The sequence below is a fragment of the Phaethon aethereus genome, assembly GCF_964289735.1.
Source record: "Phaethon aethereus genome assembly, chromosome: 18".
Classification (NCBI taxonomy): domain Eukaryota; kingdom Metazoa; phylum Chordata; class Aves; order Phaethontiformes; family Phaethontidae; genus Phaethon; species Phaethon aethereus.
The window spans coordinates 12,771,555-12,797,321 of NC_138594.1; the positions used below are offsets into that span (position 1 = coordinate 12,771,555).

The 25,767-nt window shown below is 58.2% G+C and overlaps 1 protein-coding gene across 1 annotated transcript in view; it reads right to left on the reverse strand.

Annotated features, from left to right (window-relative positions):
- Positions 1-6,563: 6,563 nt before the first annotated feature.
- The window catches only part of SLC39A11 (solute carrier family 39 member 11), a gene marked incomplete at both ends in the record, with an annotated part of 95,860 nt that continues 76,656 nt past the window's right edge, over positions 6,564-25,767 (reverse strand). The window contains 3 exons of the mRNA XM_082008232.1: positions 6,564-6,642; positions 6,814-6,972; positions 8,147-8,245. Of these exons, the coding sequence (XP_081864358.1) occupies positions 6,564-6,642; positions 6,814-6,972; positions 8,147-8,245 (337 nt within the window). The remainder of the gene's footprint in view (positions 6,643-6,813; positions 6,973-8,146; positions 8,246-25,767) is intronic.

A 25,767-nucleotide genomic window follows, 5' to 3' on the forward strand; every position in this document is an offset into this window, starting at 1 on the left:
CCAAGACAAGTTTTAGGCCTTCTCCCCCGAATTCCCTGGGGTCTCTGACCTCCAGGAACACGCCAGCGACTCCGGGTCCAGGGAAACCCTCCAAAACCCCCGGAGGGTTCGTTCATGTGGCGGCGGAGCCGAGCCGGCTGGTAGGGACGGAGGCAGAGCAGCTCCGGGACGAAGCACGGCCCGGAAAGGAAGCGGGAACGCAAAGCGCGTGGCGAGACGCTGCCTCGTGCTCGCCCTCGCGCCCGCCCCGCCGCCAGCGCAGGCTGAGGCAGCGGCTGGGGGGACGGGGGGCTCCGGCCCTCGCTGTCCTTTCAGCCTTGGGTGGTAAAAGGGGCTGGGGGTGCTGAAGCCTTTTGCCCGTCCTGTGTAGAGCTGGGGCAGCAGCGCTGGGGCTGGCGGCGGCGGGGGTCCCGGCGGAGGTGGGGGTCCCCGGGGGCGGCCCGGGGCGGGGGGAGCCCCGCGCCCCGGCCGTTACCAGCGCCTCCCTCCATTGTTTCCCAACCGGCGTTTTTCCCTATGACCTAATCTTCCCTTGGCTCCCGCTGGTAATTTTATGGCCGGGAAATTATTTCGCAGTAAAAGGAAAGCAGATCCAGGCCGTTCTCTTCCCTCCTGTTTTCACAGGGGTTCTGCAGCGGCGGGTTTGTTTTCTGCTCCAGGCAGAGCAGAAGGCTGGTACGAGATGAGACGGGGCGAGAGCGTGCGTCGGGTCTGTAACGCTTTTGTTGTTCCTGCAAGAACACGAGAAGGCAACAGCGAGAGAGAGACTGAAACAGTTCCCCCATGCAAACCAGCTCCGGACACAAAAGCTTTTCAGTTATCATCAGCATTTTGTGAGATTATGTTAAAATAAACTTTCAGGCTCAGTTTCCTGCTCTCAAGATTTATAAGGCACGGAAACATATCCCAGAAATCTCAACCAAGGACGTACTAAGAATATTTTCTCCCTGTTCTTGCACAAACGACTGCCCTCCACACTGTAACAGCCTTAAAACAGGAAAAGAGGTGCTAAGATCGGAGCTGTGCAATATGCAGATCCCACAGTGTGTGATTTTCCTTCTTTTCCCGTTTGGAACAACCCTCCAGATTGAAGAATTTGCAGTGGATCCGTTGCTGGACCGATGGCGTTTCACCCTCATGTCGACATTTCCCACCTCACACAACACATAAGGAACCGTGTGAAGAACATCCCTGTGGGACGGTGGAGAGGAGCCTTTCCGCAGCCCCCACCTTTCTATCCGTCAGCTGAAATGAAGGATTTTTTTTAAGCAAAGCAACCAGGAGAAAGGCAACCAGGGGATCGTCCAAGAGCTACGGTCCCAGCGACCCAGCACGGACACAGGGACGTCGTTTTTGAGGGCTGGTTGGCCACGCAATACTAAATGCACATACTTAGAGAGTGCCCATATATGCCTAAAAAGAGAGACTGGCATTAAACCTCCTCTAGAAACTCTGCGACCCCATAATATCCCCCCTAGGAAGAAGGTACCCTGCGCTATAATTTCTCGTCTGCCCTCCAGTCCCGCAGAACCAGGCTTGTTCCTGAGCCTGGGGGGTCCACGCCGGGGACGGAGCAAGGCGATGTGGCACGGCCAGGGCCAGAGCGACGGGCTCGCGGCGCCCGAGCAAGCTCCGAGCAGGAAGAAGAGCTTTACGTTTGCTCTCGGGCTCGGAGCCTGCGTGTGTGCGCACGAGAGCGAGCGTCTCGATTTTAATTGCAGCCTCGGTGCCAAGTACAACAAAGTCCGCATACAAAGAATAGAAGTCATTTTGTCTTCAGGTTTGAATTGTTTCTTTCCTAAGGGGAGGGGAGGGAGGTGAAATCCATTCCTTTATAAGCAATGACTCAGGTGCTACGAGCTACCCTGGGCGCGCATCTTGCAAGCCCGAGAAATGTTTCGTGCCGTGTTTTCTTTGACGGCATGGGCCCTAATAATGGGATTATTGTTCGGTTGCGTGCAAAGCCCTCGCTTGGGGTTTTTCTGTCCCCGCCCAGCCCTGCAAACCGCAGCCGCCTTCGCTTTCCCCAGCACCCCGGCGCGGGCCGGCGAGCGCCCGGCACCCACAAAGGGCCCACCCGCCCATTCCTGCTCCCTGACTCACGGCGCCGCGCACGGGGCGACGTGCGCCTCGTCATGCCGGCGCGGGAGAAGGCTGCTTTCCCTGCCCCAGTTGCACAACCGTAAGCGCGGCCCTTCGCCGCGTTCTCCCCAGCCGGGAGAGAGCCGAGTCGGGCAGGGAGAAGGAGCTGCCGGGGAGGGAAGAGCGGCAGCCGAGCAGGCATCGTGCCATGGTGCCAGCCCCCGTGCCTGCCACGTGCCGCCCTGGCACCCGCCTGGCATCGCACGGAGGCAGGGAGTAAGGTGGGATTTGCCTGGAGCAAAGGGGATGGCGCTCGCTCCTTGCTCCGCAGCTCCGGGCGGGATGGATCAGCCACATCCCCGAAGGGAGCAGCCCGGCGCTCTGCATTACACACGCACAGCCCCAGATAATCCCCTCTCCAAAGCCCTAATCCCCCGGCAAACACGGGTACAGCGCTGCACACCCGAGCCATCAGCAGCCTCTCCATCCACCATGGCGTCGCCAGCACAGCCCGACGCTCGTCCCAGGCAGCTCTCCTGCTTGCAGAGGAGTTTCCCTGTGGACTCCACCGTCTTCTCGCCAGCATTAACTGCCCGACGGGGTACCGTGCCCACGGCCGTCCCGCAGGAAAGCATCTTGGTGGCTCAGCCTCTGAAAGGAAAGTACAAGGAAAGCAGCAAAATACACCCGGCGCTGCCTTGCTGGGCTTTTTCGCAGCGACTTTGCTTGGCGAAGCCCTCCAAGCACCAGCTCCGCAGCCGGGGCACGCGTGCTTGCACACGCAGCACCAAACCACCCACGAGCTTTGCCCGCTGCCAAACGCAGCCACCTCCGGCGCTATGAAGAATTAGGGGATTTTCCCATTCTCGGCTAAACACTCGGGTCACCCCCCTTCATTAGCAGGGCTTGCAAAACCCCAAAACATCCACAAAAGCATCGGCAAGCAGGCCACAAACCCATACTGGCTTTTGGGTTATTCTTAAACCCCCTCGCAAGAGCACATACATGCGCTCTTTAGACGAAGGTTTCTCTTCACTTTTTGGGGTTTGAAGCTTTTGCATGGAGAGGAGTAAGTGTTTAATTTTCCTCCAGCCGATGCAAAAAGTTTGAAGATAAAACCCAAGAATCTAAAGTTTTTGAACTTTACTGAAAACTTAGTAGTGGGGGAGAAATGACCAGCACTGATGCTACAATTTTGTAAGGGGCTGAAAGGACCCTTCAGACCGGCCCAGGCACCGCCGTGCCCCGCCGAAGGCTGACTGCCACCCGGTAAAGGATGGAAAGAGAGAAACCCCCCTCCCTCCGTGCTCACCGTGAGCACTCGTCCTGCGTGCCGCAGGCCAGGGCTTCCTCCTCACCCCCGGAGGCAGAGGCACAGGACAGCTCTACCGAGGGGGCTCAGCGGCCGCTGCCCGCCGTGGGACGGACCCCACCGCTGCCAGAGCCCCCCGGGAGGGCAAAGCCCCGGCCGCATCCCGGCACGCACATCCAGGCAAGGGTTTGGGGCCAGGCACGCCCCGGTCTCCCAAAACCCAGCCCCAGCCACGGGATAACCTTCCTCCCTTCTCCCCGGCACCCGGTCTCTGCGCCAGAGCCGGCTCCTCCCGGCCGGCGAGCAGAGCCCGTCTCCATTTTGCAGGGCTTGGCCGTGTGTTTGTATTGCCTTTGCTCCGAACTCCACCTTTTCATTGACAGCTATTGTTTCCACGGGCAATTTCAGGCTTGGCCTCCGGCCAGCTTTTCAATCACACCAAGGAACAGATATAGAATTTCATTCACCTCCAGGGTACAAACAGAAAAGAAGGATTTTCATACGTGCTTTCTGCATCGCCCTCCCCACTCGCTTCCTACGGGTCCAATGTACGTAATTATCTCGGCTGGCTACATCTAAGCGGGATTAAATGGTTTGCGTGATATTATCTCGCAGCAATCTGATTACAAGGCTGCCTTTAAATGTATAATGTGTTTTTTTGTACCAACTCACACCACACGCCAGAAATCACACAAGAAAATATCACCAACCGTCTGCGAGAAATCCCGACCTGTGGACACCCCGGGGGTTTTTAAGTCTCACACGAAGGCCTTCGGCTGAAAACAGAGGGCAAAAAGCTTTACAAACACTTCTAGCATGTCTAGAAAGGAGGTGAAGACCAGTGGGAGACACCGGCCGCAGGGGCAAAGGGCTCTTGCTGCTGACCACGGGCAGGTCCCTTCCCTCTCCCTGCCCGGTCCTGCCCCCAGCTCCCACCTGCTGGTTTGAAAGAGGGTCCCGACACCCTTCGCTTGTCCCGCTGAGGACCATAACCCCGAATTTCCCCTGTGCCCAGAGAGTCCCAGGTCATCTCCACAGCCCCGCGGACCCCGGGGAAGGTCGGGTCCCCCTTCCCATCCCAGGGACGGCACAGCTGCGGGCTGCCCCAAAGGAGCGTCACCGCTGCGGCTGGCCCGGGGTTGCGGGATGTGGTCCCAGGGAAGTTCCCCAGGGAAGTTCCCCAGGGATTTCTTGCGGTTGCTCGTTTCTGAGCCATAAGGCATGAACCAGTGTCAGGCGCAGGACCTGCGGGTAAGCTGGTCGGCTGCAGCAAACCCAGTGAACACTAAAGCACTCACGGGGTGCCTGGATGAGGCACTGCAAAGCTGCCTTTCTTTGGCTTTTTCTTCCTTTTTTTCTTCCCCAAAGAGGCTGCCTTCCTGGTTGAGAGGCAGGGCCTTTGACAAGCCAGGAACAACCAACCTGGAGAAAATAAACATAAGCAGAACGGAGGGAGGAGAAGCAAAGGTACGGCTTTACGGCATTAAATCAGTGCAAACTCTGAATTTCCCATTTATTGAAACCAATCACAGTTAAAAGGTCAAATCCATTGGCAAACAGTAGTTTTGTATCATCCAGAGTGACACACAAATGAAGTACGAATGAAATCCAACCCAAAGAAAAAAAACAAACAAAAAAAGAACCAAACAACAATGCATGGCTCTAGCTTAGTTTATTCAAGCCCGTTCCCCCCGGCTGCCCCTCCTGCAGCTTCTCCGGCAGGAGCGGACGACGGCCCGTGACGCCCCACGCTCGCAGCCCCGCTCCCCCGGAGCCCCGCGGCTGCGGAGGGACCGAGGTGCGGGCAGCAGCCAGGCGAGCCAGTTATTCCTGCTGGAGGTCTAACGAGCCCCATCTTCCTGCGGGCAGAGCATCCTCGGCGCGGGAGGTGTGCTCTGCAGCATCCTTCCAGCTTTGGCATTTTGCTTCTCGCTTGAGCGTGCACCAGGCACAGGGAGGGACGGGCAGGGCTCGCTCCTCTGCCCCGAAGGGACTCATCCTGCCTGCTCAGGAACGGCCGTCCAGCAAGAGATGCTCAGCAAGCAGAGGGTGAAGAGGCAGGTACGCATGGTGCACGTTTCTGGCTCTTCCAGTAGGATAATTAATTCAGCCAGATGAATTATTTCATCCTGATGCTGCTCAGGAAGACGAGAGCTCCCGGCACGCTCAGCTCCTGACTCGGCTCCAAGCTCTGGCGCGGGGTGAAGCGCAACCAGGGCCGCCGGCGGGAAGAACCTGCGTTGCCTCTTCGGGGAGTTACGAACCATTGGAGCCAGCAGCCGTAAACCAGCAATCTCGCTCAGTAAGGCCAGAGTCGTGGGCCCACGTGGAAACGTATCCCGCTGCACACTGTCGCCGATGATGTGGATGACCACACCCTGCCTTTTCAAAGAGTACGTGCTAGAAAACACAAATATTCTTCTTTCCTGTTTGTTTGGGGTTTTTTTTCAGAGAAAACCTCAAGGTATTGGACATGATGCATTGGAACAAAGCTCCACTTAGGACATAAATTCAGGAAAAAATGACATTTCCTTCTTACAGAGATCCTGAGAAAATTAATTTTTATTTGCCTGGACTATTTGCATCCATCAAAACCAATACCTTAAAACATTCCCAAGGACCAGCAGGATACACGAGACCTGCAGTCCCGCAGAGTGCTGTACGCGCTATCTTAGCCTTAGCGCCTTCCACCTGCCTTTCAAAAACAGTGTGGAAATCGAGACTCTGTAAGGACTTTACTCCATTCAAATGCCTCAGTACTTAACCACAGACCAGCTTAAACACACGACAGTGAATTTCTAATCTTCTACAGAACAAAGATGATCAAAACCCAGAGCGACCTGACCCAGAGAAACCAGCCCAGCGCGGAAGGGAAGGACAGGGTGACCTGCAGCCCAGCCGGCGCGTCGTCCAACGACCCAAGAGCAAAAGAAAATCTGGTGGCAAAAGGAAACCAGGACCTGCGAGGAACCATCCACATTTGTGCTTTGAAAACCATCAACATGATGTTGGAGGGGAGGAAGAGATATAAAATTATAGGAAATCAACACCAAACCAGATCCAAAAAAAATATATGTACAAAAAAAGTCTAGAGGATAACGCGTGTCCAGTTCCACATGCTGCTGCACAAACGGCTCTGAAGTCTTCTCCTGGGGCGCGGCACGCTGCCCTACCCGAGCCCAACGTCCAGGGACATCATCACCACAAATCCTAGTATCGAGGTCCAGGACGCCAGCTTCCCGTTGCCGCTGCAGGGAGGAAAGGGGAGGGCGTGAGCTCCCAGGAGCCGGGACCGACTTTTCGGATGAGGCAGGCGCTGCTTTAGATCTCATCCGGGCAAGGGAAGGGATCTTCCAGAGTCCTCTGTGCTTCCCCCCGTGTCTATCTGCTTTTTGTGGTGGTCACCGAGGGGCTCTCACCTGGTCTGTGCCTCGGGGATGATATCGTCCATCACCACGTAGACCATTGCTCCGGCCGCAAAGCCCAAGGCATAGGGGAGGAGAGGCTCTGCCACCACCACGGCGAAGGCACCGAAGACGCCAGCTAAGGGCTCCACCATGCCGCTCAGCTGCCCGTACCTGCAAAAGGTCGAGACTAAAAGCCACCGGGGACCCGCGCGAGGGGCGGCACAGTCCTCCCGTGGGGCTGCCGGGGAATCTGCAGCCCCCCATCCCCATGGACCCCCTAATGCCACCGTGTCCGGGCGGAGGCCGGCCACCCAGCCACGCCAAGCCAAGCCACCTGGATTATTTTAAACACGCAGGGAAGCCCTCCCCAAGCTGATTCTTCCAGGAAAGGAATTAAGGTGTGATATGATTCCTTCCCCCAAGAGCTCTGTGGGATTTGGGGATCCAGCTCACGGGCAGGGATGGGTCAGAGAGGATACACTTCCAACTGGCATAGCTCAGTCCCTAGAGGACATCTGTCCGCAGCCTCAACCAGGGTGAAATTGTGCTCTTTCCCCCGTTTTCTTTCTCTCTAGGATTGTTTTAATTTTCTAGGCCATGGGAACTCCCTTCCCGGCAGCAGCAATCCCGGTGCAAGTCCCAGCACCGGCTGCGCTTACGGAGGTGGGTGGGAGGAAAAGAAAACAAAGCTTTGGCGGGAGCAGTTCCCAAGCCGCCCCCCTGCCCTCCCATCCATCACCCGGCCGAGCACACGTGCACGGGCAGGAACGCAGCCCTGCGCTCGCAGAGTTCATGCCCTTGGCTTCTTCACCTCAGGGAAAAGGGAAAAGAAAAAATGAGAAGTGGGTTTGAAATCCAGCCCAGAGTGAAGTGAGGTAAAAAAAAAGAAACAAAATTAAAAAAAAAAAAAAAAATTAAAACCCCACATTTAGGCAGCATCTGGGAGCTCCCCACAGGCACTCAACAGGCAGCTGAAGCGGGACGGGGTGACCTGCCGGGATCGCCGAGGCATCCCCGGGAGCCGGGGGCTGAGGCGCTGCGGAGGGAGCAGGGCAGCGCTCAGCGCCCTTCCTCAAAGCTGGAAATCCGCAGCGCTCCCAGCAGCGGCTCTCCGCGATGCCAGGAGGGGACCCGGCAGGCCTGGAGTGTAATTCCAGCCCCAGCAAAAACACCCACTCCACGGAGACTGTGGCAAGTGGCTCTTGGCTGGAGCAAGCCCATTCCAAGGGCAGCCCAATGGTGGAGCAAGGCAAACGGATACGGGGAGGAAACCTACAGGCACCCGCTCGTCAGGCGCTGCTGGCGGAGGGCTCTCATTTCCACAGCAAAGAGGAGCTCAGCTTACCAGAACGCTTTCCACGTTGAAAATCCAGCGCCGCGCAAAGGCAGGCTGACGGCCAGGCCCTCCGGGAAATTCTGAATCCCGATGCCAATTGCTAAGTTCCTACCAACACAAAAAAGTACAAAAAAAAAAAAAATATATACACACACCCACATATACACACACACACAAGGTGCAAAGCACAGCCTGAGGTAGGCTGCTGGGGGCTAGGAAAAAAACAAAAAGACATTATTAAAGGTAGGCCTTTTGAATGGAAGTGCAGCTAGCCCTGGGGCTAGTCGTGCTAATACTTAACGTGACCACAGCGACCTTCACCTTCAAAGAGCTCTGCAGCATTTCATCAGCTTCAGCACCAGCCCTGGGAGCGACAGAGACCAGAGGGAGGAGAGGAGAGACCTGTCCTGGGCGGCCCCTCGAAGCGTTTCCAACCCGAGGCTTCCCGGGAGTGCAGCATCCCAGGACACCGGCGCCTGGGGCAGCCCTGGGCTCACGGATGCCCCGGAGGGTCGGGGTTCCTCCCTCCCGGGGGGCTTTGCCAGAGCCCTCTCCCGTAACCTGCCCCAGCTCTCCCCGGCACCGTCCTTAACCATAACCACGAGCCTTACAGCCGTGGGGCTCGTCAGAGAAGTATATTTTAGCCACAGGATTTTGCTTGCTTTCTTTTTTTCTCCCTCTTGCATCCTGTGGAAATGTGCATCACTTTTTGACTTTCCAAAGCCGAAACCAGCCAGAGGGGTGAGCTGGTCTGTCAGTAAAGCAGCACAGGAGGAGGCAGGCTGCTGTGAGGACCGTTTGTCCGGGAACAAGAGAGAAAAAGCCTGGCAAGGGGGGTTAGGCGGGCAGGCACAGGGAACTTGAACCGCTCCAGGTAAAGCCCCGTGACCCCAGCGGCAGAAAACGTGGCTCTTGAGAGTCGACTGGACGGTTTGGAGGGATGTCCGAGGGCAGAGAATTAGGTGAGGGTTCTCCTTGCTCACCCTCTCCCCTTCGACACCTCCTTGAGCCATCCACCTTCAGAGCACCCTGCGCCCACCCGCTGCGCTCCCTGCGTGGGAGCCTCTCCCACGCAGCGACCCCACGGCGGGACCACCACATCACCCGGAACGTACCCAAAGGGGAAACGGCTCTGCGGACAGCTGGCTATTCCCTCCAGCGAAAGTTGGATTTGCGGGGGGGGTGTCGGATCTTCTATGTGGGAGGCAGCTGCACCCCAGCTCCGTGCACCAGCACCTCAGGGAGCAGAGGCTGCTCCCAGCACCCCTACCCACGCTGTCACCCGTCCTCAGCTGGGAGCTGCTCCAGCCTTGGGAACGGTCCTTTCCTTCCCCTCCAGGGTCCCTTCCAGCTCAGTGGGAGTTTCAGATTTTTTGGTCAAAACCAGGAAATAGGGATATGGGGCTTTCCTCCTTCACTCAAAAACCAAAAACGCTGCGAGCACCAAACCAAATGGGGCTCGTTTTTTACGGCGTGGGCTCTTTAGGCTGAGCAGCTCCACGAGAGCCAACAGTAACTCGCTCCACAGCCGGAGCATTTCTCCCATCGCCATCCGCTGGCGTGCGTTGGTGGAGCTGGCTGTGGCCCGTCCCTGGGGGACCCCGAGAGCGCGACCGTCCTGGGGGGCTCAAAGCTCCGGGCGCAAGGTGCCGGGCTGCGACCTGCCCCAGCGCACGGCTCCGCACGGGACCCCGGCGCCTCTCTGCAAGGTCGGTTATTCCTGTCCCAGAAGCTGAAAGCTCCCTTTGCTGCTTTAAACACTTGTTTCCTATTAGTAAAATAAGACTGGTGAGAAAAATCTCTTCAGGTTGTTTAAACTTCTACCAGGGTTTACAGAAGAGGGGAGGGGAAGGGGGAGATGCTGCGGCTTTCCCTAACCAAGACAGGCTATTACAATCAAAAACATTATTCAAGGGAAAGAGAGAGAGAACGGAGGGGGAAAAACATCCCTTTTAGAAAACACTGGAGCCGCTGTCTGTGTGCTGTGGTTTTTTTTTTCCTCCTTCCCTCGCCTTCGCACAAAGCAGCTATTACTGGCCCCGACCACAACAAATTAACAGGGTGGGAGAGGGAGGTGTGAATGGAGGGGTCTGTACGGGAAGGGAGGCAAGCCCCCCCTCGCCCCCGGTCCCACTGGGAGGAGGGAACCCCACGCTGACCCCTTGCCCTGCACCAGCCCCGGGGGGCAGGAGGAAGGGGAATTTAACCCAGGGAGAGACCCAGAAGGAGAAGCCCAATGGGTGGGTTTGCTCCTGCTCTCCTCCTCCCCTCTCCCCCCTGCACACCCCTCGCAAAACCCACCAGGGCTCCCCGAAACAAGACCCAGCCCCAGCCCCGTAGCTTGGGCCACCCCCAGGGCAGCACCGGATGCCCAGTGGGTCTGGCACGTGCCGGGGACGGGGCTGCAGCCGGCGTGGCAAGCACAGCAAGCAACGGGCTGCGGCGAGCAACGTGCCGCAGCGTGCACGTGCTACGGCAAGCAGCGTGCCGCGGTGTGCAATGGGTCATGGTGTGCTCCAGCACCCCAGGGACCCCCTCGCCACGCACTCCCCCCAGTCCTCAGCGGGGAGGCAGCAACGTGTGCCCCCTCCTGGGTCAGGATTTTAACCTGTTTTCCCAAGAAACGCAGGTGTCGGCCCCACGCCGCATGGGTGCCGGCACTCGGGTCTTCTGCTCATCCAGACCACGCTCCCCCGCCCCTAGGACCACGCGTTCCTTCAACGCTTCCTCCCGGCACAGCTCTGCCTCTACAATTCTTGGACTTCGGGGCCCTCTGAGCCTTTCCCAGGGACACTAATCTCATCAGGATGAGGATAACTCCATGACAACACGGAGGCCAGGAACACATAAGCCTTCCTATTTGCTTCGCCTCGGTTCACTGCATGAAGGCTACCTCCATTCGCGGCTCAGGGGCCACCTCTGTTTGCCCAGCGCAGCATCTCAGGGGACGTCCGGGTGCTAAGGCAAAGCAGATTTACCTCCAACGCCCCAAATGCGAAACAAAACCACCCCACGGGATGCGCCTCTCCCGCTTTGCTGTCGAGCTGTGCACATCTCACACCTTCTCCATAGCTCCCGTGTCGAGCCGACGGCAACGCGGTCGGCGAGAAAGCAACCGAATCAAAGCTGCATTGTGTACGAGGAAAACAAAGGCGTCCTTATTACGGAAATAGGTGGGGATTCTTGGAAGGCTTCCCCCGACTGCGAAGAAACACGTTGTAAAACAGACGCACAAAGACAGGCGGGAGCAGCCTGGCCCGGTGGAGCCGAACCTCAGGGTGCCCACAGCGAGCTATGGGACACAGAGGAAATGACAACGGGGCGATGAGCCAGCGTAGCCAGAGGGACAACGATCAGAATGAAACCTGACCTGGAGGCATCAGGGTCTCTAAAGTGAGGAAGGTGGGGAATATCGGATAGAGAGGTGGTAGAAGCAGATGCCATCTGGTCCAATGGGTCACCCGTGTCGAGCCAGAAGGCGTTTTGCAGACAAGGAGGATAACCTGTGGCTCATCCCCAACCTACAAACTCACACAGAATCACAGAATCACAGAATCACTAGGTTGGAAAGGACCTTTAAGATCATCAAGTCCAACCATTAATCCAGCGCCACCATGTCCCCTAAACCATGTCCTGAAGTGCCACATCCACACGTTTTTTGAACACTTCCAGAGATGGCGACTCCACCACCTCCCTGGGCAGCCTGTTCCAATGCCTGACCACACTCTCAGTGAAGAAATTTTTCCTAATATCCAATCTAAACCTCCCCTGGCGCAACTTGAGGCCATTTCCTCTTGTCCTATCACTAGTTACTTGGGAGAAGAGACCAACACCCTCATCGCCACAACCCCCTTTCAGGTAGTTGTAGAGAGCGATAAGGTCTCCCCTCAGCCTCCTCTTCTCCAGACTAAACAACCCCAGTTCCCTCAGCCGCTCCTCATAAGACTTGTGCTCCAGACCCCTCACCAGCTTCGTTGCCCTTCTCTGGACACGCTCCAGCACCTCAATATCCTTCTTGTAGTGAGAGGCCCAAAATTGAACACAGTATTCAAGGTGCGGCCTCACCAGTGCCGAGTCCAGGGGCACAATCCCTGCCCTACTCCTGCTGGCCACACTATTCCTGATACAGGCCAGGACGCTGTTGGCCTGACTCGCATCGGTCTAAAGAAAGAGCAGCCCGGGGGAAACCGCACCGGACTCTGCCTGCGATGCGTGTGCCCTGTTAGCAGCTCTGCCACCAGCGCGCTGGCTGGCGTGGGAATGTCACTTGGGCGTCTCCTCCGTTTGGGCACGATGGACTCAGGTGTCCTTGGAATCAAGGAGCCAACATGCACTGGACATGCTCCCCTTCCCAGCTCTCTGCCTCAACTTCCCCATCTGTAACGTGGGGGTGATGACAGTGACGTCCTCCATAACCTTCTCGATCTGGGAACAGAAACACCGCTAGGACTCGTGCCATCTACATGCGAGCTCTGCAGAGAGCCAGCAATGCTGGGTCTCACGGGATGGATGGCTCTGCCCTTGCGTTGGCTCATCCTCTTCCGCAGCAGAGCCCAGTGCTGCAGTTTTAAGGAAGGAAAGGTAAAACCATTGCGTCGTGGCGGAGCCCCACCAAGGGCCAGCTCCTCATGGCGAGAGGGAAAGACTCTGCGTCCCCCGGGAACGTACCGGGGCTGGACCTCCTACCCCCAGCTCGCCTGCCAACTGCTATGGCACCACGCTGGGAGACTCCAAGTTCACTTTCAAAAAAAAGTTGGCATCTCTGCATATTTGCAAGGTCAAGGCACAGAAAGCCTTCTATAAGCCTAAACCCTTGTTTTCAAGGGCCTATTCTTTTACAAACTGATTATGAAAGCAGGCTACATATTCTTAACAAGCCCCTTTTCACTACGGCTTTCAATTCCCTCCAGTGTATAATGTGCATGTGTATTCTTGCATGGCAGGCCCTTACATACTGTTTTGATTGTTATCGTCCCGCCATGAAAGGGCCGATTGTTTTGGGTTCCCAAGATTACATCACGGCTCCCACGCGGGCCGCCCGTCGAGGTGTTTGATCAGGGCTCGCAGGTGGGAAGGAGCTCTGCGGCGAGCGCGGGGCCCGGAGCGCTTCCCCGTACCTGCCCTACCTGCTAAACACAGCTGCCGGCACGCTCTGCGCCGGCGCGGCAGAGGCTCTCACGCGAGGAGGTGGCGGGGAGCTGCGGGGCGGGGAGGGGTGCCAGCGGTCCCCCCGCCAGCCCCGACGCCCACCGGACCACGCTGCAGTCCCCCGGGAGCAGCCAGACCCGCCCGCGCGTGCACGGGGCTCCGGGTGACTCCACCGCTTTAGGCGCTCGGCGTTTTAAAGGCCGAATCTGCAAAAGCAGGTGGGAGGATGTTACTCCCTCGGATTCGCCTCTTGATAATACAGTAGCTTTCATCTCCAACACTCAAAACCATTAAAAAAAACCCAAAAAAGCAGATGCAAACCTGCCTCCCCCTCTTGAGTGCAGCCACCAGCCCCGTTACCCACGGGGACACAGAAACGCGCTAACGGGGGATCCTACCCCGCGCGGGGGACGCGGCGCGCGGCCCCCTCCCAGGACGCAGCGCGCGCTGCCCATCGCGCGATGCCTTGAGCCTGAAAGCCCTCGGGTCTCCTCTCCACTGGCAGAGGAACAGCCAGGCTGGCAGCCACGGCCCGGTTTCCCGGTTATGCAGACATACGGACAGATTGGAAATTATATCTGACCGAAATCCCCCCAAAATAGGCACCCTGTTTTCACCTGGGAGTCGACAGCAGAGCCTCCACCCGTGCACCGTGCCACCAGCGAGGTGCTTTCCAAAGGGCACCAAGACAGCCAGTGCACCCGAACGGAGGCAAAGGGAAGAGGAGAAGCAGCAGGAAAGAATTTGGGGCACAAACCAGGGAAAACACCGCAGAGATCAGGAGGCGGGAGTGGGCTGGACGATGGCGTGGACACCCATCTCCAGTGAGAACCGCAAAAGCGCAAGACGAAAGGGGCACGCTTTGAGTGGGGCTCCCACGAAAAGCTCACGCGTGGTAAGCGCGTCCCAGTGGAAACGCGCCCTTTCGGCACTGCTCCTCGGTAGCCACTTCCACAGCTCTTCCTACCCCTTCCCTCCCTCTTCCCCATCAACCCCTCGGCTCTTAGGCAGCGTGCCGCCTGGTCTGTGTCACATCTGCTTGCCTGGCCCTCCGCCAGCCGTAAATACGCACCGCTCTGGCTCCGCACGCAGTAAACGTTTACAATTTTAGGAAATTTTACCCGTAATTTATCCCAAAGGTGCATAAGCTAAGTTCAGAGTCGTAAAACCTGCTCTCCCCTCTGACTGCAGCAGCCGGGACGTGAACTTTAGCTGAAGAGCAAGAAACTCTCCAGCTTTTCTGCCACCCGCCTCCCCGCGCCGGCAAACCTCAGCCCCGGCAGGGCGCGGAAGCCCCCGCGCCAGCCGGCCGGCCGCATCCCGCACGCAGGGGCGACGGGGACGGGTCTGTGCGCGAAGCATCCAAATACGTTCTTGTCCCCGAGCCGGCTCCATCTTCGGGTTACATCATTTAGCTAAAACACCCAGATTTTGCTTTTTTTCCTTTCCCCCAGCCTGCCGCGTGCTGGCGCGCGCTGCGTCCTGCCCGCGGCACGCGTGTCTGCTACTCGCACGAGCGTCGAGGCCGTGTCCTCCCTCCCCTCCCGAATCCCACTTCAACCAGCGGCAAACACAAGGTGCAGCCTCGGGCGGCCGCGGCCTCCTCCTGCGCTCCCCGGGCAGGACTGACCCTTCCCACCCTTCCCGCCTGAGCCACCGGGTCGTTATCGTTACAGCTTAATTGGCTCGGGAAACTGGGCGCTGGCCCATGAAGGCGGGCAAGCCCTTGGAGGCAGCTGGCCGAGGGTGCGAGGACATCCCATGGGATACGCAGCGCAAGCGAGGGTCATCGCGCCGGGTACCGGGCATCTCCTCCCCACCCCACAGCGGGGCTCAGCCAAAAGGACAGAAGCCCGGACGCCCGCCTCCGGCCCGGCCCCGGCACGAGCGGCTGCCGCCGCGGGCAAGTTCAAAACCTCGCGGGCGGCTGGGGCGGGCGGGAAGCGGTGCAACCTGCCGGCGTGCGCGGCTGGCCGGCGGTCAGCGTTCTGTTACGGCAGGCCTGGCTCCACCGCCGGATCGCACGGACGGGTCCCCTGGTCTAGGGGCTATCTATCCCTCCGGGGTTTTAAAAATCTTTATTCTCCTCTGCCCGGTTATTTATGTAACTGTTTGATTTATGAGTCAGGCTGACGCGCAGGGTAAAAGTTCACGTCTCCCCCGACCGGGGAAGCACAAAGACACGTTTCACGAGCGCCACGCGTCCCTGCTCTCGTCTCTCTCTCTCTTTGACCTTGGCTGCGTGGCAGGAAAGGCGCGGGGACCCTCGGCGCTTTCTCCTGCTGCCAGGTAAGAGTGTGACCGCGACCTGCGAGCGCGGGACCCAGCGGCGGCCGGCTCTGCGAGGCTGGTATCCGCAAAACGAGCGGCAGACGCGGCCGAGCCCTGGCCTCGCTGCCTGCAAACTGCCTTTGCGGGCGATGCGAGCCGGGAGCGTCCTGCCAGTCGCTCCGGTGACACGTAACGACAAGCAGGACCCATCGCGCAGACAAATTCCCACGTGCAGAGTTCCGGCCCACCTAGCAAAAAAGTTAACAGATACTTGTAAAGGGATGAAAACATCACTTCCCATCCCCAGCGTCGCTTCCCCATCATATTTACTGGGGTTAAATCCGTGCCCAAGGAGAGGGACCGGCACAAATCCCAACTGTTCCCACGTTTGACGCCGGTGACATCACCTGCGCACAGACGGGCTGCCGGCAGCCGGCGCGTCCCCCAGGCGGGGCGATGCTCCGGCTGCAGTCGGGCAGGCGAGCGCCGGGAGAGGCTCAGCCCCTGCGACAGGCGCCTGCCTCGGCCCCGGTTTCCCCGTCCGTAAGGCAGGCAGCGCGGCAGGGCGGCACGCCGGGCTGCAGGACCCCGCCGCCGCCGGCCGCAGCGGCTCTCCTTGCCCAGAACCGCCCGCGGAGGAGAACAGCTCTGCACCCTTGGGGGCCACCCCGAGCCCTGCGGACGCCCAGGTCTGAAGCGCCCTGTAAATCCCACCGAACTGTTCCAACGACCAGAAAAACAAGAGTCTGCGGGGACAGCGCGAGCGCGCGCCTCGTCGCAGCCGGCTCCCGGCCACGCTCGGGCAGAAACGGCTCCGTTTTTGAGCAGAAACCAAGATCACCAGCGCCCGCGGAGCCACAGGCAGCACCAACCACTCAACCATCACCAGGAGGTTTCGGTTAAGACCCTACAAGTCAGAAGCACCTATTTTCGAATACCTTAAGACAACCCTCACGCGAGACCTCGTTAACTCTACTTTAAACAGCGTCGGGCTGCAGAAAATTTAAATTTTACATATTCATATAGGCACTCCCATAAATAAAGTGGGTTTTAACGATGTGGCTGCATTGATCTCGGGTAGGGCTAGAGCTGGAGGGAGATACCGAACCTTATAAAGGTTATTAAAATATTTTTTTAAAAAATTCAACACACAGAGAAGTTGGGTGGTCTAAAAGCAGGGCTGGGATTATGGCCCATCTATAAAAACTCCCAGTAATACTTGCCAATTAATGTTATAGCTTCATGCAAAAATGCCAACCCTCTCCCCTTTGTACAAACCTTCAAATCGTAAGCAGGTTTCACGTAGAAAATTAGTTTACATGCCATGGAAATCTCGGTGCAAATAACATGCTGGGGCAGGGGAATAGATTGGGGGGGTGGATTTTTTAGGGCTTTTTTGTCTCGTCCTCCAGAGCCAGGCAGCCACCGGCACGCACGGGCGCTTACAGAAGACAAAAGCCTGGAGCAAGGCAAGGGAAGAAGGGCGAGCGTCCTTCATACAGAGACCGTTCTTCCTCCCCGCGGGGCGTGAGGAGCACCTGCGGGGAACCGCAGCCCGGCTACACGCGTAGATCAACAGACGAACGCGTTTCGCTCGCAGGAGCCTGACGGAGCTTAGCGTCCCGCTCGCGCCCGCGCGGCGCGGGCGGCTCGCCGGCCACGCGAGCGGAGCTCGCCGCCGCGGCACGGCTGCACCGAGGGGCTGACGCGCGAGTCCCGCGCGTCCACCTTTGCATCCTGATGGGGATGATTAGCGAAGAGCAAAATTAAAAGGACTGAAACGGTTTCTCCTCTTCCCTCCCCTGCAGCATCGCTGTTAAAACACGCCGGGGGAGAGTGTGAAAGCCCCAGAGCGGCTCCTTTGTGCAGCCCGAAAACCTGGAACTAAACAATTTACGAACAGCTGTAGCTATAAAAAGCCCTATTATGGCATCGTGTACAGTAACAATGTCCTCATTCAAATCGCTTCCCCTCCTCGGAGGGCTTATTTTTAAACCAGGCTGCTGAAGAGAGGAACAGGCCACTGGGGCTGCAAAGAGAGAACCTGGCGTTCAAAGTGAGCTTTGTTTGGCATTATCTTGATAAGATAAACCGGGATAATGGCTTTTTCTTTCTCTGCTTTTTTCTTTGCCCTCTTTCTTTTATTTTAAGGTGAACAGGAACTGAACGGGTGCACTTTGCAGATCAAAGCTGGGGCAGGAGAGACCTTTGCAATAAGGTCCCGGAGAACACGCGATTGCCAGGTTTTTGGCTTTTGGGACAGGGAGGGAGCAGCGCCCAACACTTCATCCTGCGGGAGCTGGGACCAGGGTCAAGGGCAGCCTGGCCCCGGCAGCCCCAGCTCGCCTCCCAACTAACCCATCCTCTACAGCGCCTGCTGCGACCGCATCGCGACCCGTCCTCTGGCCAGGGCGTCCCGCACAGCCTGGACCGGCCCGGCGAGCCGGCCCCGCTCCGCAGTCCCCGCCGGCGCTGGGCAGCCTCCCCAGCCGCTCTCCTGCCCGGCACCAGAGGATGATGCAGACGCGCAACACGGTTGCGTTGAAAACCGCGAGTGCCTCACCTCCCACCCGGGGCGCAGGGCGAGCCGTGCCCCCGGGGCAGCGTCACAACGCCTTCAGCAGCTGCTGCTCGTGGGTTCTTGCAAACGCAAGAACCTCTTGCGAGGCCACCGTGGGCTGCTCGGCCGTGCGGCGCCCAGCCGTAGCTTGGCCCGAAACCATTCAGTTGGCCAACAGCAGGCCCGGGGAAAGGGCTGGGCAGCTCCCCGCGAAGCCCTCTCCCAGGGAGGTGAGAAGCCGAAGAGCTTCACGTGGGAGCTGCTCCGGGCACCCCCCGTCCTTCATGCTGCAGATGCAGTGACCACCACAGAAAGAGAAGAAAGCAACCGTTACACGGACTTTCCACAGAGCCAGATGCTGTTTGGAAGGCCAGCTGCCTCTCGTAAGTATTACAAATCAACCAAAAACCCTCCTCGGTCTAGACACTTGAGTAAGGGAGAAGGAAGGAGTGAGAGAGAAGAGAAGGGGAGACTATTTATATAAACGGTGATGTAAACGCCGACAGCCAGCACGGGATCCGCAGCCAGCAGCCCGGCTCCCCGCCAGGCTTTGGAGACCTCCCTGCTGACTTGGGAGGTCTTCTCCTCCTCCAGCCCAGGGCAAGGTCTAAAGGCTGCAGCACTCACCCAGCCCCAGGAGCTGGGGCCCGACGGAGGCTGCGCTGCCAGGGGCTTTCGACCAGCCCATGTTGGACGAGGGACGGGCAAGGGAAGAAGGACGAGTGTTGCCACCAAACCTGCCAGCACCAACGTGGCGAAGGAGCCTCCGACATGCCACAGAGCCCAAGGGATTCTGCTCCTTCCAGCCCAGCTCCGCCATGGGCTGCGCCACTTCGGGGAGGTTTTCCCTGCTGAGGCACTGACTTTGAATTCTGGTTTCTGAATTTCAGGAAAGCACAAAGCGCCTGTTTTCTCTAGCAGCCCTCCACCTTCTGCAGTTTGGCTGCTTTTGGAAGATGCTCCCCAGCTCCCTCGCTCCCTCGGTGGGACCCAGCAGTCGGCGCACAGCTCTGCTCCGCGGTTCCCTGCTCGGCAGCTCCACGTGCTCCCTCGTGGCATCGCCAGCCGGCTGCCTCGGACAGAGCAGCCGCCCCTAAGCACGGCCGTGCAACGGAAAACCACCCCCGGCCAGCCCGGCGCCCGTTTGCAAGACTCAAAGAGCACAAAAAGCATCCTGCAAGGAGGGCAGCTGCCTGCTGCTCCCCGGACCCGCTGAGCCCTAACCCCACGCCGGTGCACAGGGGTGGGGGAACAGGTCCACCCCGACCTCCGCAGCCTGGCAGGAGGCAGGAGCGGCATCGTGAGGCCAAGGTAAACCCTTACAAGACGTGGTTCGCTGCCAAGAGCTACCGAGGAGCTGCTCTCCCGGCTGGAGCCTTGCCTGACGGCGGCTGCCGATTCGGAATGGGCTGCCTTTGCCGGGGGGGCTCGGCACGGCTCCCCCCACGTCTGCTGGTGGGACACGAGCGCCTTCCCACTGCCCACCCATCGCCCAGGGGACCCGCGGCGCCGCAGGCTGGCGAGGGTCCTTGCTGGAATCCAGAGACCTGGATTGCACCGGGGGAGTCTCCTCCACAAATTGAAATCCACCCTGAACCCAGTCTCCAGCAACCCAGATAGCTGTGACCAAACCGAGCTACGTTTTTTGGGGACCAGGAAAACGTTTGAGCTCTGCTCCCAATCCCAGGATTGGGAAACAAGCTCTCCGCTCCCTGCCTGCATCTCCCCCCAGCAGGGACTGAGCAGCAAAATGCCGTAAGACCCCAGACTTAACCCCCCAGCATTGCACCAAAATGGGAAGCGGGTCCGTCTGCAGGACGATAGACTATCCAGGCACTGCAAGAGAACAAATGTTTTCCTGGCGTGGAAAACATCTGGTAGCTTTGAAGGCAGCTCAAGAAAAACTCTGCAGGCCACACAGCTTTCCCACCGCATTTTTTTTGCCCATCCCGCAGACTCAGCCACGCAAGACGTCGGGAGCCGTCGGGAGCGCCGGAGCGGCTCCGGGAGAGGCTGAACGCGCTGTTGTGCGTGGTGTCGTGCAGATTTCGTTAATTCATGCAGAATATAAGTTTCCTTGGATACAGGGTGAAGCCAAGACATCGTGGTCAGTCCAGCTTCTGTCTGCCGGTGGTGTCAGCTCGTTTATGAAGGACACGGAGTGGGAAGGGAGGCCACGCCGTGCCACGGGCCATGGCCATCCTCTGTCCAGCCCTGCACCGGGGACCTCCGTGAGGTCTCACCTGCGCTGCAAACCACGAACCACGCGCGTTGAGGCAGGCCTGCAGCACCGGCTAAGGCTTCAAACAGGGACCAGGGAGCTCCATCCAAGATGACAGAGATGCTGGGAAAGGCCTCGGGACGGGGAATCGCAGGCAGAGGCGCTGCCTGATCCAGCACAGCCCTGCAAACACCTCTGGTGGGAAAGGCAGTCCGAGCCCACCTCACCTTGCTTCCCAGGCAGCTGCTCCGTTTTGCTAACGGCCAAGAAGAGCCGTAACTTCTACGTGTAATAAAACACCATTTTCTGATGGGCAAAGAGAGAATCACAAGGCGTTGGCAGGAGGAGCCCACGTGCATCAGCCCTGCTGCTGCAGCAGGGCGAGTGCGGGGCGTCCGGCCCCTCGCTGCCAAACCGTAGCCCCGGCTCTCCTGGCAAGGAATGGAGGAGAGCGCTTCCTGAGCGCCTGTGCAGCCTCATTTCGTCTGGCGCCAAGACCTGCTCTTCTGCCTAAACTGTGCGTTTCTTCTCTTAAAGCCACTCTGCACGTTGGCACACGGCGGCTGGGACATCTGCACCTGAGGCTTCTGTTGGGAAGATGCCGTCACCGCCGGCGGGAGCCTCCTCTCCTCTCCGTCTCCTCAGCCACCGCTGCTGAGGTTCGTTAGCCACAATGCGCAAGGCAGCAGCTGAGGGGCCACAGTCCTGTTTTGTGGCTCACCAAACCCTTCGGGACCACCTTCTTCTCCAGAGCACCAGCCCTGGTGAAAACGGTACCATCGCCACCATCGCCACTGTTCACAAAAGAAAAGCCCTGGAGAAACCTACCCAGCTCGTTAAGGCTCCCTCAGTAATAGACATCTACCTTCAGGAGAGGCTAATTAAACGCTTAATAAGCTTCTTCCAACAGTTTTGTTTTGTAACCGGGCTTTGTGCTGCGCCCCAGGCAGGAGCAGCCTGGCTGCAGGAGCAGCATTTGTCTGGGATCCTGGGGAAAGGTGGAAATCCCCGTCCAGCCCCACCTCACCCACCAGCAAGAGGTGGGTTTTTTCTATCAGGTGTTTTTGTGCGAGGCCTCAATCTGATAAAGAGGTGGGGATTCGACCCCACATTTTGACGCTACCCGAGCAACCTCTCTAGTAGCTCCACTGTGGATCTATTCATAAGCAAGAGGCAGAGATTGCATGTGTGCAAACGAGGGAAAAACCCAGTGTGTCTTCTGCTGTCTCTCAGACCACAATGATTTCCATTCATTCAAAGAAAACACAGTATAAAATTATTGCCTGGTTTCAATCTCCCTACATTAATCAAGCCTTTTTTTTTTTTTTTTTCCCCTCCAGCCTGAGAGACACAGCGTGGGAGGCACAGGCTGTCCCATGAAATAATATTTTCCAAGCCATAGTCAAAGTCTGCCTGTCAACTCGAAGCCTCTTTTCTGTCTGTTTTACCAAAGCTGGACAGGAAACAATCTGTGGGCACAACAGATCAAAACAAGGCCAGCATTCCCAGCAAAAGGGCCGATGAATGGGAGCCATTGTGCTGCGGTGGAGGAAACATCACCATCATCATCGGGGGGGGGGAAAAAAATATATCTGTTTACATCACTTCCACACTCACACCCGCTCTCCAGCTGCCCTAAACAGGAGCCTTCATTCAGGAGAGAGCTGGGGCAGGTGGGCGCCGGTGGGTGCCGGTGGGCGCCGGTGCCACGGTGCGACGGCCCGTCAGCACCAAAAGCACTTTGCGAGGCAAAGGGAAGGGCAAGCCCGAGTTAAACATCACATCCACGAAAACACGCGCCTTTCTCCTTCCTTGCGTGCCCGTGGCGAGCAGGGCTCAGACCCTGGACAAAATATTACCTGCAGCTTGCAGAGGAGGAGGCGACAAACTCTTCGGTGGGATCCGATGGCCCCGGTGCTGCTGAAGGGAAGAAGGAATCCATCCCTGCCCCCAGGAGCTTAGGGTTTAAGTGAGAAAAGCTCCCGGGAGCAGGTCCCCCTCGCCCAGGGGGGTCCCAGCCCCGCAGTGCCGTGCCCAGGAAAAGGGGGTGCTGGAGGGGTGACACCTCCCTGCCCGAGTGCCGAGGGGTTCCCTGCTGCCAGCTCACCCTCCGACTGCTACAGCCGCTGAAGGGATCCATGTGAAGCCGAGAATCCCTCCCCGGCCGCGCCGGGAAAGTATATATATATATATATATTTCACCCGCTCAAAGTAATTTACCGCATTGCACTCGATATTGGTTTCACTTATTTGAACATCCTCTCGCACCTGCAGGCGCAGCCCTCTGCTAGGCGTTTTGCCGGTGAAAAAGCCACATCTGGGGGTGCCGGGAGCTCCAGGGCTTGCCATGCACCAGCCCCAAATCTGCCGAGAACAGGCTGGTGGGAGCAGGGATGTTACCACCTAGTGTCAGACGGGAGAGGAGCAGCAACCGGGGACGGCTCTCGGTCCGCAGAAACGGCCGGTGTCGGACTGTGCGAGCCCAGAGCCCGCAGGTCATCCCGGACACCTCCGCTCCCCCAGCCGTCAGCGGGGGCAAGGGCTTTCTACCCCTCTAACAGCGGTGGATTTAAAAATAAAAATGCACAATACGCTTTTGAGGACGAAGAGCCCAGAAAAAGCCCATCTGTGTTTTACTCTGTCTTTGCAGTTCGAGACGGACTTGCAGGTATTTCTTGCCTGCAACCAGCCAAGTTATTCACTGTAACAGTCAGGTCCACGCTGTCCTAAGTCACCTCCTATTTTTGATGGAAGAGGTAGAGAAGCAGCTCTGCCCCATCCATGCCAGGAGCAGGAGGAAGGTGCCCAGAGCAGTCGGCACAGAGACAAGCCAGCAACAAAAATGCAGAACATAACGGGTACGTGGGGACGGGGCACCGGGCTCGGCTGTTCCAGCCGTCGCACAGGGAGGTATTTAGTGAAACAAGCACAGCAAACGAAGGCCAAAGGAGATGAATGCTTTTTCAGACACGGCAGGAATCTCCCGTCGTCTCAGCACGGTTAGCCCGGTGCCGTGGGAATCTCACAGCCAAGCCAAAAGGCTGCGGGCGCACCCGCGTGGGCAGGAGCTCTGGCCCAGGAATTAAAATTAAATGACCCCTATGCCAGACTTAGACCTCCAGGACCCGAAAAGGCTGTCGCAGTTGAAATTATCTTTTTTTTATATTCTATTTTCTGGCACATCCTGTCCCTTGTGACCAGACTTAGCCTCCTGCCGTGGCAAAGGTGGCTTTCTTACCGAGTTAACGCCGCGGCGTGCCACGGCCCCGCAGCTCTGCGCCGCAGCGCAGGAGCGCAGACAGCAGCTCCCATCGCCGGGGACCCCCGTCCCCCCAGGACCCCCATCCTCGGAGGACGCTCTGTCCCTGCAGACTGCCCGGGGCTGCAGCCGCGCACCGCGGTGCTCACCGTCCCTCTGTCCCACGATGGGGGGAACCCTGGACAAACCCCAAGGGGCCACGAGGCGGGTGATGAGGGCAGGGCAGCTGGAGGGGGGAAGAGAGGGCGTCCAGGCAAAGAGCACGGTTTCAACGTGCGCTTACAACGATCCTAGCGAGAAGGGCACCGGCAATCCCGTTTCCAGCATTTCCCAGTAGCTACGGGCTTGATTTCCCAGCCTTAATAATAACCGTTTGTCAAATTTTAAAAATTATACACACAAATGACATTAAAATAATACCGAGGCTGCAAAACGAAACGCTCGCAGGTTACACCCGCGCAGATACCCTCCGCTCCATGTAACACGGAGGCTGGCGCGGAGAGCCCGCGTGCACCCGTGCTCGAGTGGGAACCGGCCCACGGAGATTATTTCCACTGGAAGAGCATCCCTAGTGCACAGGCTTCACATCCCGGCTGGAAAGCAGCTTGGCCAGGGGAAAACCATGAATATCAGCCGGCGAATCACCCGCTGCCTGTGCTGCCAGCCGGTGACGCAGCGAATATCCTAACTCCTGGAAACACGGCGCTGTGATTCCTTACAGAGGAGCAGATCGGCCAGAGGGGGATTGGCAGAGAAAATCCAGACAGTTCAAAGTTATTTGTGCAACAGATTCCCTTTTCCTTCCCAAGGAAGCCATCTGAGTCCAGGCACCACTCACCACACAGATGAGGCCAGTCACAGACACTGTCCTGCTTTCACCACTCGCCCCCGTCTTCCTCCACCGCTACCGTCGGGAGGCGAAGCCCTCTCCCTCCATCCACCTCCTCAGGGTGCGGATCTCTATCTTACAGACATTCCCAAACCTTTCTCCTGTTAAAAGCAAAATTGCTGACACAGGCTTTTTACAGTAGTGTTCTGTTCACTCCGCAGTATAGCGCAGGTACCTTCAGGAGTTCCTGCAATCCTGACCAAGGAAATTAATTTTATGGTGAATTCCTCTTCGACAGAAAAAAAATTTGCAGGAAGAAGCAACGCTCTGTAAGAAAAGGGATTTGGCTGTTGCGCGCTTGCATACAGCTCGCTTACGAGCTGCCTCCTGCTTTCAGAACGCAAACGGCACAGGGAGGATTTGTAAGGGGCAAGAAGCAGAACCAGGCTCCCGCCTCCCCGCTTCCCCCCTCCCAGGACCCTCCTTTGCTCCCCCACACTGCTGGGCTCCCCTCAAGCCCCGGCACCACACCAAGGCAACGGCACGATGCTGGGCAGGATGAGGAGGGGGATAACCAGCCCCTCGTGCTGATTCTCAAAGGAAGAGCTGGTGATGGGGGGAGAGAGAAAAAGAGAGGTCCCCAGGGACCCCACGTCCCCCTCCTCTCTTGTGTTTCCAGCCCAGGCATGAGCTCCCCTCCCACGGGATGTGGGAGCAGAGATGCTGCAGACTCCTGGGTGCCAACGCAGCGGCGTCAAGGCGGGTCCCAAGGGAAGGGACGTGGTCCAGAGGGGACGGTGGAGTGGGCGCACGGGACCTCCTCCCCACCAGCCCCAGACCCCACCTCGCATCTGCCCGGCATCGCAGGCGTAACCCGCGCGGGATGAGGGGCTCAGGGTCCCCCCAGGCTTCACTGGTGGGTGCTTTTGTCCTCTAAAAGACACTGCAGGGACTTGGAGAGAGGGAGACCACCCCGACACACGCCACTCCCCTGCACCGCAGCCGCGGCGGACGGAGACGTGCGGAGCGTGGCCAGCAGCGGGGACCTGCCCCGGCCCCTCTCTTCCCCCACCCAGCCCCAGGGGAGCCACTGACCAAGCTCACCAGTGCTGGACAGCCCTGCCTGCACCCCTGCCTGCACCCCTGCCTGCTCTGCATCCCCAGAGTGGCTGAGTATCAAACTCGGCCCGTATTGATCTCAGCAGCTCCAGCCCCATCTGGTTCCTGTTAAATCAGCCACACAAGGTGGAGAAGGTTTCCTCCCCCCGTGCTATAGTGTGCAAAGAAACGGGGAGTAAAACAGCTTTTTTAAGACATGGCTGCCCTTCTCTTTACCTTCCTG